The 13,897-nt window shown below is 39.8% G+C and overlaps 1 protein-coding gene across 1 annotated transcript in view; it reads right to left on the bottom strand.

Moving 5' to 3' along the window:
• The window catches only part of LOC124569463, a 184,562-nt gene that overhangs the window by 77,273 nt on the left and 93,392 nt on the right, over window positions 1-13,897 (bottom strand). The window contains 3 exon segments of the mRNA XM_047131073.1: window positions 12,367-12,529; window positions 12,639-12,916; window positions 12,918-13,502. Of these exon segments, the coding sequence (XP_046987029.1) occupies window positions 12,367-12,529; window positions 12,639-12,916; window positions 12,918-13,502 (1,026 nt within the window).

The following is a 13,897-nucleotide window of genomic DNA, read 5'->3' as shown; positions in this document are numbered from 1 at the left end:
CCCTTCTGTTTGAATTGTGAGTGCCAAATATTAACAGGGCTTTCAAATCTGCCACAGCAGCATGCTTTACAATTATAATTTTCAAAAGATAAATATATACATTTTTTAACAAAACTGGTAAAAATATAACTGTCAACAAATTAAGAACTACAGTTTGAAAAGTATTTTATTATAATTTCAGTTTATTTGCTTTTCATTTGCTTATCAACTTTGTGTTAACAAAAGGCTTATGAGCTTGTTGCTGTGTGTTAAAAATTATATGAAAGAGGTTACTCAGAAAAAGGTTGCAAATACTATACATTTGAAGAAAATTAAAACTTTTTGTCTAAAATAAAACACATTTTTGCAATTGTTTGGTATTTTAAAGCATCAAAACAGCTTAAAGCGGTAGTTTTTGAAGTCTACTTTCCTCAACTTTCAAGGAGAGGCCCCTGGGTCTTCTTTCTATTCTAGACCACTGCCCCCTCCCACAAAACTTCATTAATCTGCCCCTGAGTGCTGCTCACTAAAATTCCAACTATTTTCAAAACCATAAATAACTGTTGTGTTCCTGTGACTACATTTATTTTGACAGTTCTACTTTTTCTTACTCTAAATTACAGCATTAAAAATTAAATATCTAACTGTAATTACTAGTTCTCAGGCTTAAAAACTTGTGTATGTCTATAAGAAACACAGTACTGAACACAAATATTGCACATCATTTTATTACTACAAACAATGCAAGTGATCAGAGAGGTCACATGCACAATCCTACCCATTGATACTACCCTTTTTCACTAAAGGCCAACGTTTATTTACTATTCACAACAGAGTATGTATTCCATTCATATGGATTCTAAAATCTGTTCCATAACACCTCATTTAAAGCACCACGGGCAGAGACAGACAGACAGACTAACATTCTTAAATATATACTCATAAGTTTTCTTTCACTGCCACAACAAATTCAACCCATTTTTCTTTAGTCATAAATATCTGCTGGAGCTGACATGAGACCCTCAAGGATGACTGTCCTTAATATGGTTGTAGTCTGGTCTCAGCTAGGTTGGATAGTAAAGAAAACTGAAGCTTTTGCATTACAAGTTTGTTAATCAAAATACCCATACAAACAGAAAAGATAACACACTGCCTTTCTTGGTCTTCTTATTTGTGAAAAACTAGTTTTATTTTCTTACTACAAACAAAATGCTTCTTTTAAAAGTGGAATTCCATGTGTGCTTTTCCTTGGGTAAAAAACAGTGAAAAAACAGACAAATGAGTTGCAATAGTACAGGAGTTATCAAAAACTCCTTGATCTACATATAGACATCCCTAAAAACATCATCTTTAGAAGGATCAATGATTAATGGTGGTTACACAATGTTGAAGAGGTACACAATATAAAGCACAAAAGAAGATAAAATTCACTTCTATAACAACAAAACCACAAAATATCACACTGACTGTCATGAGAAAGTGCTTCACAAATGCAACTTGTGAATGTTTTTTTAAGATACTGAAACCTAGGTGAAGTAGTTTTCATAAACCTTGTACTACTGCAAATGATTTGGCTGGTTTTCTTTTTCACATTTTCCTACACAAAGAGTACATTACAGTTGCTGCCTCCAGCCATATTCAAGATTTTAATGTGTGCATTTGGTAGACTATTCCAAAATTAGACTTTGCAGAAAATCCTAAGAAATTTTGGTCTTATGTCAAAGCGGTAGGTGGGTCAAAACAAAATGTCCAGACACTCTGTCACCAAAATGGTACTGAAAAAGAGGATGACAGACTAAAGGCCAAAATACCAAATGTCTTTTTCCAAAGCTGTTTCATAGAGGAAGACTGCACTGTAGTTCTTTATCTAGATACTCACAAAAGTAAAGTGAAAAATAATGTTAGTATATTTCATCAAAATATTGGGGGATTGAAGAATAAAATTGATGAGCTTCTGCTTTGTTTAGAAGATTGTCACTGATATGCAAAAGGTTAGCATCAATGGGTACAAATTAGCTGCACATGTAAGTAGAGATAATATGATGAGAGGAGGAGTTGCCATATATGTCAAAAGCTTCCACAGTGTAAAAAATTTGTAAACTAAAAAATTTTTGTGTAGAGCAACATATGGAAGCATGTGCCACTGAACTTAAACTAAATGATGGCACTTTCATAATTGTAACAGTGTATAGGTCCCCCTCAGGGAATTTCCAGCTATTTCTAGAAAACGTGGATGTTTGTTGTGCTATCTGTCAGACAGGGGAAGCAAATTGTCATTTGTAGGGGTTTCAATGTTGATTCCCTGAAAGAGTGTAATAGAAAGAATGACCTTGTAGTATTACTCAGTTTTTTCAATTTGAGCTCTGTCATTGATTTTCCTACTCGGATAACAAAGAACAGCAGTACATTGATAGATAACTTTTTTATAGACCAAGATAAGTTTAAGGACGTAAATGCTTATCTTGTTGAGAATGGTCTTTCAGATCATGGTGCACAGCTAGTTACAGTACATGACATAGCTCCATGCAGTATATCAAATCAGACTTTCAAAGCAGTGCATTCAATTAACAATATAAATATTGTAAACTTTAGGGAAAGCCTAAAGCAGCTAGACTGGGATGAAGTGTATAAGGAACCCAATGCAAACTTGAAATATAACTAATTCACGATACATTTTTAAGGGTATTTGAAAATTGTTTTCACAAGAAAATAGTTAAACATAATTCCAAGAAAACATATAAAAAAATCTTGGCTAACTAAAGGAATAAGAATATCTTGCAACCGTAAAAGAGAACTGTATCTAACAGCAAGAGGGAGTACTGACCCCGAAATTGTTCAATATTATAAAAACTATTGTGTGGTACTAAGAAAAGTTATTAAAAAGTCCAGAAGCATGTGTTTCATGTCCGAGATCAGTAACTCTGATAATAAAATTAAAGCAATTTGGAATATTATTGAAAGGGAAACAGGGCAACCAAGAGCACAGGAAGACTTTACTGCCATAAAACTGAATGACAAGTGTACTAACGAACAACCAGAAATTGAAAATATTTTCAATAATCATTTTTTAAATGTTGTGGAGAAAATAGGATCTAGATCTTCACTAGAAGAGGCAAGGCTACTAATAGAAGAGGCCATACCTGTGCAGTTTGAAACAACTGTAATTCCACCAATCTCTCCCTCTGAAATCAGTAAAATAATAAACTCACTGCAAAGTAAAAGCTCTTACGGAATTGATGGCATTTCCAGCAAGGTACTTAATGCTTGTTCCCCACCGGTAAGTGGGATTCTCAGCCACGTATGTAATAGCTCTTTGGAGCAGGGTATTTTCCCCGATAGACTGAAATATGCCATTGTAAAACCATTGCATAAAAAGGGGGATATGTCGGATGTCAACAATTACCGCCCAATCTCTCTTCTGACAACTCTATCAAAAATTTTTGAGAAAGTAATGTATTCAAGAGTAGCCTCCAATATTTGTAAAAATAAAGTACTAACAAAATGTCAGTTTGGTTTTCAGAAAGGCTTTTCAACAAAAATGCTATATACGCTTTCACTGATCAAATATTAAATGCCCTGAATAACAGGACATCGCCCATTGGTATTTTTTGTGATCTCTCAAAGGTGTTTGATTGTGTAAATCATGGAATTCTTTTAGATAACCTAAATCATTATGGTTTGAGGGGGGCAGTGTTCAAATGGTTTAATTCATACTTAACTGGAAGAATGCAGAAAGGTGAAATAAGTGGTTCATGTAATGTTAAAACAACAGCTGATTCCTCAAACTGGGGGGCTATCAAGTACAGGGTCCCACAGGGTTTGGTCTTAGGTCCTTTACTGTTCTTGATATACATTAATGACTTACCATTCCACATTGATGAAGATGCAAAATTAGTTCTTTTTGCTGATGATACAAGTATAGTAATAACATCCAAAAACCAAGAACTAAGTGATGTAATTGTAAATGATGTCTTTCACAAAATTATTAAGTGGTTCTCAGCAAACAGACACTCTTTAAATTTTGATAAAACACAGTATATTCAGTTCCGTACAGTAAATGACACAACTCCAGTAATAAATATAGACTTTGAACATAAGTCTGTAGCTAAGGTAGAATTTTCAAAAATTTTAGGTGTGTCCATAGATGAGAGGTTAAACTGGAATCAACACATTGATGGTCTGCTGAAACGTCTGACCTCAGCTACGTATGCTATTAGGGTTATTACAAATTTTGGTGATAAGAATCTCAGTAAATTAGCTTACTATGCCTACTTTCATCCACTGCTTTCGTGTGGCATCATATTCTGGGGTAATTCATCGTTGAGTAGAAAAGTATTCATTTCTCAAAAACGTGTAATCAGAATAATTGCTGGAGCCCACCCACGGTCATCCTGCAGACATCTATTTAAGGATCTAGGGATCCTCACAGTATATAAATTCACTTATGAAATTTGTTGTTAATAATCCAACCCAGTTCAAAAGTAATAGCAGTGTGCATAGCTATAACACCAGGAGAAAGGATGATCTTCACTATGCAGGGTTAAATCTGACTTTGGCACAGAAACGGGTAAATTATGCTGCCACAAAAGTCTTTGGTCACCTACCAAACAGCATCAAAAGCCTGACAGACAGCCAACTAACATTTAAAAATAAATTAAAAGAATTTCTTCTACTCATCGGCAGAATTTTTAGATATAAATTAAGGGAAAAAAAACTTAAACATTAGTGTCATGCAATATTTTGTGTAATGTAATATCTTGTACAGACATCTTTTATTAACCTGACACGTTCCACATCATTACGAAGTGTCGTATTCATGATCTATGGAACAAGTATTAATCTAATCTAATCTGATTGTTGCACGGATGACAAAATGGTAGATATCGAAATAGATGACATAGGGATAGGAGAACAATTAAAATCTCTCGAAAGAGGAAAGGCCGCAGGAACTGATGGGATACCAGTTCGATTTTACACAGAGTACGAGAAGGAACTTGGCCCCCCTTCTTGCAGCGGTGTACCGTAGGTCTCTAGAAGAGCGTAGCATTCCAAAGGATTGGAAAAGGGCACTCATCACCTCTGTTTTCAAGAAGGGACGTCGAACAGATGTGCAGAACTATAGACCTATATCTCTAACGTTGATCAGTTGTAGAATTTTGGAACACATATTATGTTCGAGTATAATGACTTTTCTGGAGAATAGAAATCTACTCTGTAGGAATCACCACGGGTTTCGAAAAAGACGATTGTATGAAATCCAGCTCGCACTATTGACTTCCGCAAGGCGTTTGATACAGTTCCCCACAGTTGTTTAATGAACAAAGTAAGAGCATATGAACTATCAGACCAATTGTGTGATTGAATTGAAGAGTTCCTGGATAACAGAACGCAGCATGTCATTCTCAATGGAGAGAAGTCTTCTGCAGTAAGAGTGATTTCATGTGTGCCACAAAGGAGTGTTGCATGACTGTTGCTATTCACAATATTCATAAATGACCTTATGGATAACATCGGAAGTCCACTGAGGCTTTTTGTGGATGATGCTGTAGTATATCGGGAGGTTGTAACAATGGAAAATTGTACGGAAATGCAGGAGGATCTGCAACGAATTGACACATGTTGCAGGGAATGGCAATTGAATCTCAATATAGACAAGTGTAATGGGCTGTGAATACATGGAAAGATTCCTTATCATTTATCTACAATATAGCAGGTCAGCAACTGGAAGCAGTTAATTCCATAAATTATCTGGGAGTAGGCCTTAGGAGTGATTTAAAATGGAATGATCATATAAAGTTGATCGTCGGTAAAGCAGATGCTAGACTGAGATTCATTGGAAGAATCCTAAGGAAATGCAATCCGAAAGCAAAGGAAGTAGGTTACAGTACACTTGTTCGCCCACTGCTTGAATATTGCTCACCAGTGTGGGATCCGTACTAGATAGAGTTGATAGAAGAGATAGAGAAGATCCCTCGGAGAGCAGCGCGCTTCGTCACAGGATCATTTAGTAACTGCGAAAGCATTACGGAGATGATAGATGAACTCCAGTGGAAGACTCTGCAGGAGAGATGCTCAGTAGCTCAGTATGGGCTTTTGTTGAAGTTTCGAGAACATACCTTCACCCAGAAGTCAAGCAGTATATTGCTCCCTCCTACGTATATCTCACGAAGAGACCATGAGGATAAAATCAGAGAGATTAGAGCCCATGCAGAGGAATACCGACAATCTTTCTTTCCACGAACAATACAAGACTGGAATAGAAGGGAGGACCGATAGAGGTACTAAAAGTACCATCCGCCACACACTGGCGGGTGGCTGGCGGAGTATGGATGTAGATGTAGATTTTATATAATGGTTTGTATCAACAGGCACAGTGAAAACATAAAAACTAACCAGTACACAAACAGCAACTGGGTATTGCTGTTGTGTGGCACAGTACTTGTCATATTTTCTATTTTGCTGTACCTCTTAATGTGTATCTTTAAGCTGAATCTCACTTTAGACAAACTTCCAAGAACTTTAACTTTATTGGAATTACACGTTAAACACCAAGTGAGGTGTTGCAGTGGCTAACACACTGGACTTGCATATGGGAGGATGACAGTTCAATCCCGTGCCTGGCCACCCTGATTTAGGTTTTCCGTAAATTCCCTAAATCGCTCCAGGCAAATGCCAGGATGGTTCCTTTGAAAGGGCACGGCCAACTTCCCTCCCTGTCCTTCTATAATCCGATGACCTCGCTGTCTGGTCTCCTCCCCCAAACAACCTAACTCACACTCAGATCCCCCTCTCACTCTCTGCCTCACCTCCCCCTCCTCCTCTCCCTCTCCACCTCACATCCCTCTCCCTCTCCGCCACAACCCCTAACCCCTCTCCCTCTCTGCCTCAATCCACTCCCCCTGCACCACAACCTGCACCCACCCTCTGCCGCAACCCCCCAGCCCCTCTCCCTCTCCACCACAACCTCCTCCCCCTCTCCGCCTCAACCCTCCTCCACCACTCGCTCTCCACATCCCCCCCTCCCGGGATAGATGGCGTGGGATTGAACCACCGTATTTCCGAATGCGAGTCTAGTGTTCTAGCCACTAGCAACTGCACCCCTCGCTCGTTGTAGGAGCGGTGGATTGGGGGGGGGGGAGGGGGAGCGAGATAAAGAGGAGAAAAGACTAGAGGAGGTAGAGGGGGGGGTAGAGGGGGGCGGTGGCCGGAGGGGGGAAGGGGGGCAAGTGGGGACCTGAAACAGGGAATGGTGGGTGGAAAGGGTGGGAGAGGGGAGGTGGGAGAGGGGAGGTGGGAGAGGGGAGGGGGAGAGGAGAAGGGAGGGAGAGGAGAAGGGGGGGAGGAGAAGGGAGGGAGAGGAGAAGGGAGGAGAGGAGAAGGGGGGAGAGGAGAAGGGGGGAGAGGAGAAGGGGGGAGAGGAGAAGGGGTGAGAGCGAGAGAGGGAGAGGGGGAGGTGAGGGAAACAGAGGGAGAGGGGGGAGGTGAGGGAAGGAGAGGGTGAGGAGAGGGAGAGGGGGCAGGAGAGGGAAAAAGAGGGAGAGAGGGGGAGGATAGGGAAAGAGAGGGAGAGAGGGGGAGGATAGGGAAAGAGAGGGAGAGAGAGGGAAAGAGAGGGGGAGGAGAGGGAAAGAGAGTGAAGGGGAAAGAAAGGGAGGGGGAAAGGGGGCGAAAGAGAGGGAGGGGGAAAGGGGGCGAAAGAGAGGGAGGGGGAAAGGGGGCGAAAGAGAGGGAGGGGGAAAGGGGGCGAAAGAGAGGGAGGGGGAAAGGGGGCGAAAGAGAGGGAGGGGGAAAGGGGGCGAAAGAGAGGGAGGGGGAAAGGGGGCGAAAGAGAGGGAGGGGGAAAGGGGGCGAAAGAGAGGGAGGGGGGAAAGGGGAAGTGAGGGAAAGAGAAAGGGGGAAAGAGGGGGGGAGAGAAAGGGGGAAAGAGAAAGGGGGGAGAGAAAGGGGAAAGAGAAAGGGGGGAAAGAGAAAGGGGGGAGAGAAAGGGGGAAAGAGAAAGGGGGAAAGAGAAAGGGGGAAAGAGAAAGGGGGAAAGAGAGGGAGCGAGAAAGGGGGAAAGAGGGAGAAAGAGGGGAAGAGAGAAAGGGGAAAAGAGGTGGAAAGAGAGGGGGAAAGAGGGGGAGAAAGAAAGGGGGAAAGAGGGGGAGAAAGAAAGGGGGAAAGAGGGGGAGAAAGAAAGGGGGAAAGAGGGGGAGAAAGAAAGGGGGAAAGAGGGGGAGAAAGAAAGGGGGAAAGAGGGTTAAAGAGAGGGAGAAGGAAAGGGGGAAAGAGAGGGAGAAGGAAAGGGGGAAAGAGAGGGAGAAGGAAAGGGGGAAAGAGAGAGAGAAGGAAAGGGGGAAAGAGAGGGAGAAGGAAAGGGGGAAAGAGAGGGAGAAACCAAGTTGGAAACAGAGGGAGAAAGAAAGTGGGAAAGAGGGGAAAAGAGAGGGAGAAAGAAAGCGGGAAAGAGGGGAAAAGAGAGGGAGAAGGAAAGGGGGAAAGAGGGGAAAAGAGAGAGAGAAAGAATGGGGGAAATAGGGGAAAAGAGAGGGAGAAAGAATGGGGGAAATAGGGGAAAAGAGAGGGAGAAAGAATGGGGGAAATAGGGGAAAAGAGAGGGAGAAAGAATGGGGGAAATAGGGGAAAAGAGAGGGAGACAGAATGGGGGAAATAGGGGAAAAGAGAGGGAGACAGAATGGGGGAAACAGGGGAAAAGAGAGGGAGAAAGAAAGGGGAAAAGATAGTTGTATCATATTGTCATTTTCAGTTTTTTAATAAGAATTTCAACATGTCTCTTGCAAGTGGGTATGTGGATGCATTTCTGTAATTCACAATTTGCACTGACGTTGCAGTTTTCCTTGTCTATGTTTGGTAGGCATTGGAGGGTAAATGCACTGGGCTTTGTCTATACCAGTTTTTTTCCCTTGTCTTCAAGTGTATGTTAAATGTCTTTCTGAGTGTTGCTCAACTTCACTTGAAATGTGTTAGTTAGATCCGATTTTAGTTTTGTGTTTGTTTTTACTGATGGCCTTGCATCTGACTAATGTATTGCTTTTTATCCATGAGATCCACTGCATTTTCTTAATCTGCTCATGTGATGATGGTGTTGTGTTCCTGAAGTTTCTTTTAAAGTTTTCTCAGTGGTATGGAATCTGCATTGTTTTGGTTTACTGTGTTTTCTTTCACTTGTGTTATTGTTATTGATTTCATTATCAACTAGCTCTCTCTTCAGGCCCAACTTCACCTAACTTGTGTGTGTGAGAGCGTGTGTGTGTGTGTGTGTGTGTGTGTGTGTGTGTGTGTGTGTGTGTGTGTGTGTGTGAGTGAGTGAGTGAGAGAGAGAGAGAGAGAGAGAGAGAGAGAGAGAGAGAGAGAGAGAGAGAGAGAGAGAGAGCAAGCCTTCAGACTCAGTTATAAGGTTTCCCATGTATTTGTCATTTATTTGCGTGCTGGTGATGTGTTTCAGATGTTGTTCAATCAGCTTTATTGCTTTTCTATGCAAAACAGTGTCAGTGAGGTTGATTAGCCTCGGACAGAAGTGATTTTATCGTTAGACTGGATGTAATTTATGGCTGTGTTAGGTGTTTGTTTAGTTTTTAAATTTGCAAACTTTCTTCAGTGAGTTCTTTTTTTTAATTTTTTTCTATATATGTACAATTTTCAACTTGCTGTCAGAATAGAAGGAAACAGTAGTATTATTCCAAACTTTCATAGCATTATGATGTGCTTTATGTACTTCCTCATTTATTGCTTGCGTTTTGGCATAAATAGACTTGATTTCATTGTTTAGCCAAATTTCTTTTTCTATTTATTTCATCTTTTGTGCGCTGGCTAAATTGTTTTTAACCTGTACATAAATATATTAAGGTATAACATTAATTGATCTGTAAATGATGTTAACTTTGTAAGCTGGTCAGTTTTATGTAGGTTGAGATGATATATCCTTTTAAACTTTATGTACAGGCCATTTGGAAATGCCTGACAAGGCATCCATAATTTGTTTGTTTGCATGATCGTCTGTCACAGCTGTTAAAATTAGAATCAAGTAGCTCAAAAAATTCGGCTAAACAATATAATCAAGTCTCATGACACAATAAAAGTGCAGTTAAAAAGTTTAAAACGTGGTCCACAGTGAATCCAAATATGTCAGACCAATGTCAAAGGTGATCAGTGTATTTTGTTCACAGGATGCTATTGGCTACAAAAATACCACAAACGGAAGTTGTATTACTGATTGCTTTCATCCCTCACATGCAACAAAAAAGTATGATCAGCAGTGACCAGAAAGTAACTGACAATGTCTGATCCAGAAACATACTCTCAACTAACATCAAATTTGTTTACTTCTTTATTTTTTAGAGCAAAGAATACATGTAGTAGAGTAGGTGTTACCAACTTGTAGTTATAAGTACTGTAAGCAACACGTCACTTTGAGTATGAGTTACTGAAATCACATCAGAAACTATTTAATGAAAAGCCATCTGTAAACCTCTCCAGATTCATAACAACTGTTAATTTTCAGACAACTCTCAAAGGCAAAAATAATTTTTACACCTACAATAATGTTTGTCTAAGGTGACAAATTCTAGAGTGACAGAAGAAATACACAGCACAGGCTGAGACAGGTTGCATTGGTAGCCCCAGCCCAAGTAGGTGTCCAAACACAGGCTACTCAGCAGAGGTACACACATTAGGTGACAGTGATGCAGTGCTCAGCTCAACACATAGCAAACAAGTCTGCAACAGCCAAAGGGTTAATCTGACTTTGTGGAGATCCCAAACCCTCCTAGTACTCAATATTGCGTTGTACAAGTATTCTGCATGTGATCTCCTTTATAGATTATGTACACTTACCTACAAATATGCCAATAAGCTGATATCACCCATTTGCTTCACCACAACTGACCTTACATGCTCACTCCATTTGATGCATTACACCTAGGTACTGAATAGATGTGACTGCGTCAAACAGCACACCACTTATTCTGTACTCTAACACCACAAAACTGTTTTCGTTACATATTTGCATTAACTTATGTATGGCCAGAAGTGGCTCCAATAATTTTTTGCAGAATTTAAATTATCAGGAAGCACCTCAAATATTTTGACATGGATTTGACTAATGACAGTCAAGATTTTAGAGCTGTCAACACAGAGTGACATTTTTGAAACACATGTGAGACACAAGGTTGTGCCTTTAAATGCCAATTAGCTCCATGCAGTACAGATCTGGAGGTGTCACTTCTACAGATTACAGCTCTTATGGGTTTCTGCAAGCCTCAACAAGCTGAGCTAAAGAGAAATCATAGCAGTCTCAATGCGATTTCAATGTCCCACTTCATGTAACGAAAGGGACTCAACAGAGTCACTGAACCCTTACTGTCAAGACTCTGTATCTCCCTTATTATGATCTGATGTATCATTATTCAGTGTTTAACATCTCATAGTATTACAGGTAGTACTGTGTTTCTGGCATTGGTGATTTTTTTCCATTGTAGTAACACAATGCTAAGTTTGTTAATGTCTCACTAGAGTGCACTTGAATGCGTCACCACATAGCACAAGTTTCATGAATGATTAGATGAAATAAGGACACATTTGTGTCATTACTTTCAGCTAGTAACAAGTTCCTTGCTTGCTAAAGGTATTTTTTTTGATAAAGCGTGTTATTTGCAAGTCTCTTTTCGTTTCTTGAGGTCAATTTTGACAATTTTCTCAATGTGTGTGTTAGAACTTCCAAAACCGTGTATTTTGTGATACAATTGACGGGGGACAACAGAATCACTAGGACTCACCAGCACTCAATTATTTGACCACACTGGTAACAGTTATACAGCTTTCCTCGGTGTGAACCCTAGTTTAGGAGCTACACAATCTCCATATTCTTGTTGCAAGACTGTTGTTCAAGTGGAGGGCTTCTGCCTATCTTTTGAAAGCTTGGGGGCAGAGCTTCCACTTGGTAAATTACTCTATGTCATCAGTGGGAATGTGTAGATCCCAAGAATACATAATGAGTCACTGTAAGTCTTCCTCATCTGTTTCCATAATTGCATGGTTTCAATCAAAAGGGAGGAAAATTAATATTTAAATGTACTAACAAGAATATACTTAATTTTTAAAGCACAACAATGATATTTCAATCTGAATATCACACTTACTCAATTTATATACCTGTATGAGAGAATAGTGAGCAATAACTCTATACCTGATCGAACTTGGGGTACTGAGTCTGTGATGAAGTATTATTTGTATTTAAATAAAGATCAATTATAAAATGATTGTGCAATAACACCAAGCATTTTGTAATAAAATCACATACACTCTTGTACACTTTACTAATGCAAGCTGGGCCTCTCTAGTTGAATACTCATATTAAAGATGAGTAGTGTATGAAACTACATAACTTGCCTGTCTGTGTTAACCGAGACTGCAGATGTGGACGACAAGATATTCCTTTACTGTGTAAAATTGGTTTAGTTAAAACACTGGCGTTTTTCATTTCTGGTGGCTCCTCTGGTTCAATACAAACAACCTCCTTCACTAGTACCCTCATTACTGTAGCATCTGATTCCTGCAATGTTTTATTCCATGAAACTTTCATCACATTAACTCTCAAAAATAATTTATTTAAAAAATGGCATTTGACAAACAAAAAGAAAAGGGTTCATTTTAGCTATTACCATATGCGACACTGGTTTCCCACATCCTCCAGGAGTTGTGGTTCCCGTTCCTGAACTAGTCATACCAGCCAATGCTGGTGACGAATTCTCTGGTAATTCTTCCGGTATCACCCTCCATGACTGAGAAGATGATTGTTGTGAGGCAGCTTTTTTACTAGAATCTGTTGGTACACCAGTTGCAAGGGCTAAAGCAGTCTCTACAGAAAAGATTTCACCTACTGTTGAAGGTTTCGCTAAAAACTTTTCTGGAACCATTGAAATGGGCTGATTTTTTTTGTGCATCCACTGAAACATCTGGTCCATCTCCACTATCAGGTAACACAGCATCCACAGTTGAAGTTCCAACGAATGCATTCGATACAAGTGCTACCGAAGGTGCCATCGAATTAGTTGTAGCTGTCCCAACTGCAGCAGTTACAGGCAACACACCAGACGGTAAGTTTTCTGAAAATGTATCTAATACCACAGGTAAACCATGTGGACTCGAGGTAGCTCGTTTTGTTGTTTCAATTTTATTTATTTCTGTGTCTATGAATTCACTCACAGGCACTGGTGCACTAATTGGCACAGGTTGTTTTGTTGCCAGGTCATTCAGAGCAGCTTGAACTCTTGATGAAATGGCAAGAGTTGAAGTCAATGATCCACTGGACATTGGTGTTACCACTTGTGGTTTTGTGACCGACTGTGCACCAAGGTTCATAGATACACCTGCAGATTCCTCTGACGCGACAGGAACTGTATCTGTAGGTACACACCCACCAGCCTCCCCATCACTCCCAATAGGCAGACCAGTGCTAGCATTTTGATGAGAGCGTGATAATGATGTTACTGCTGAAATTACTGGCGCTTTACCCTTCTTTTGTGCTGAAAAAAGAAAATCATTATTTTACAAAATGTGCAAGCAATAAATAAAACATTATAGTGCAAAATAGAGATGAATTTCAGTACTAATAGCAGTACAAATAAATGGTTACTGCCTGACAAGTTGCAAATAATTCCCCCAGTGAACACTTTTCTCTAGAATCAGTGGTTACTTTCCCTTATAATTTTTTGTATCACCATCCAGAATGGGGAATAAATGTGTAGGGTATGTCCTTTTTGAGAATTCCAAATTATGAGGCTGTCAATCTTCTGTTAGTATCTAACTTATTTTACAATTCCATTTATAAAAGAGAACCTAAACTGTGCTACTTAAAACAAGAAGCAAATGCACATGTCATGACGACATAATGAAAATTTGTTGAGATCAGGACTCATAT

This window comes from Schistocerca americana, unplaced genomic scaffold, assembly GCF_021461395.2.
Source record: "Schistocerca americana isolate TAMUIC-IGC-003095 unplaced genomic scaffold, iqSchAmer2.1 HiC_scaffold_15, whole genome shotgun sequence".
NCBI classification, from domain to species: domain Eukaryota; kingdom Metazoa; phylum Arthropoda; class Insecta; order Orthoptera; family Acrididae; genus Schistocerca; species Schistocerca americana.
This window is presented reverse-complemented; position numbering and strand designations above follow the sequence as displayed.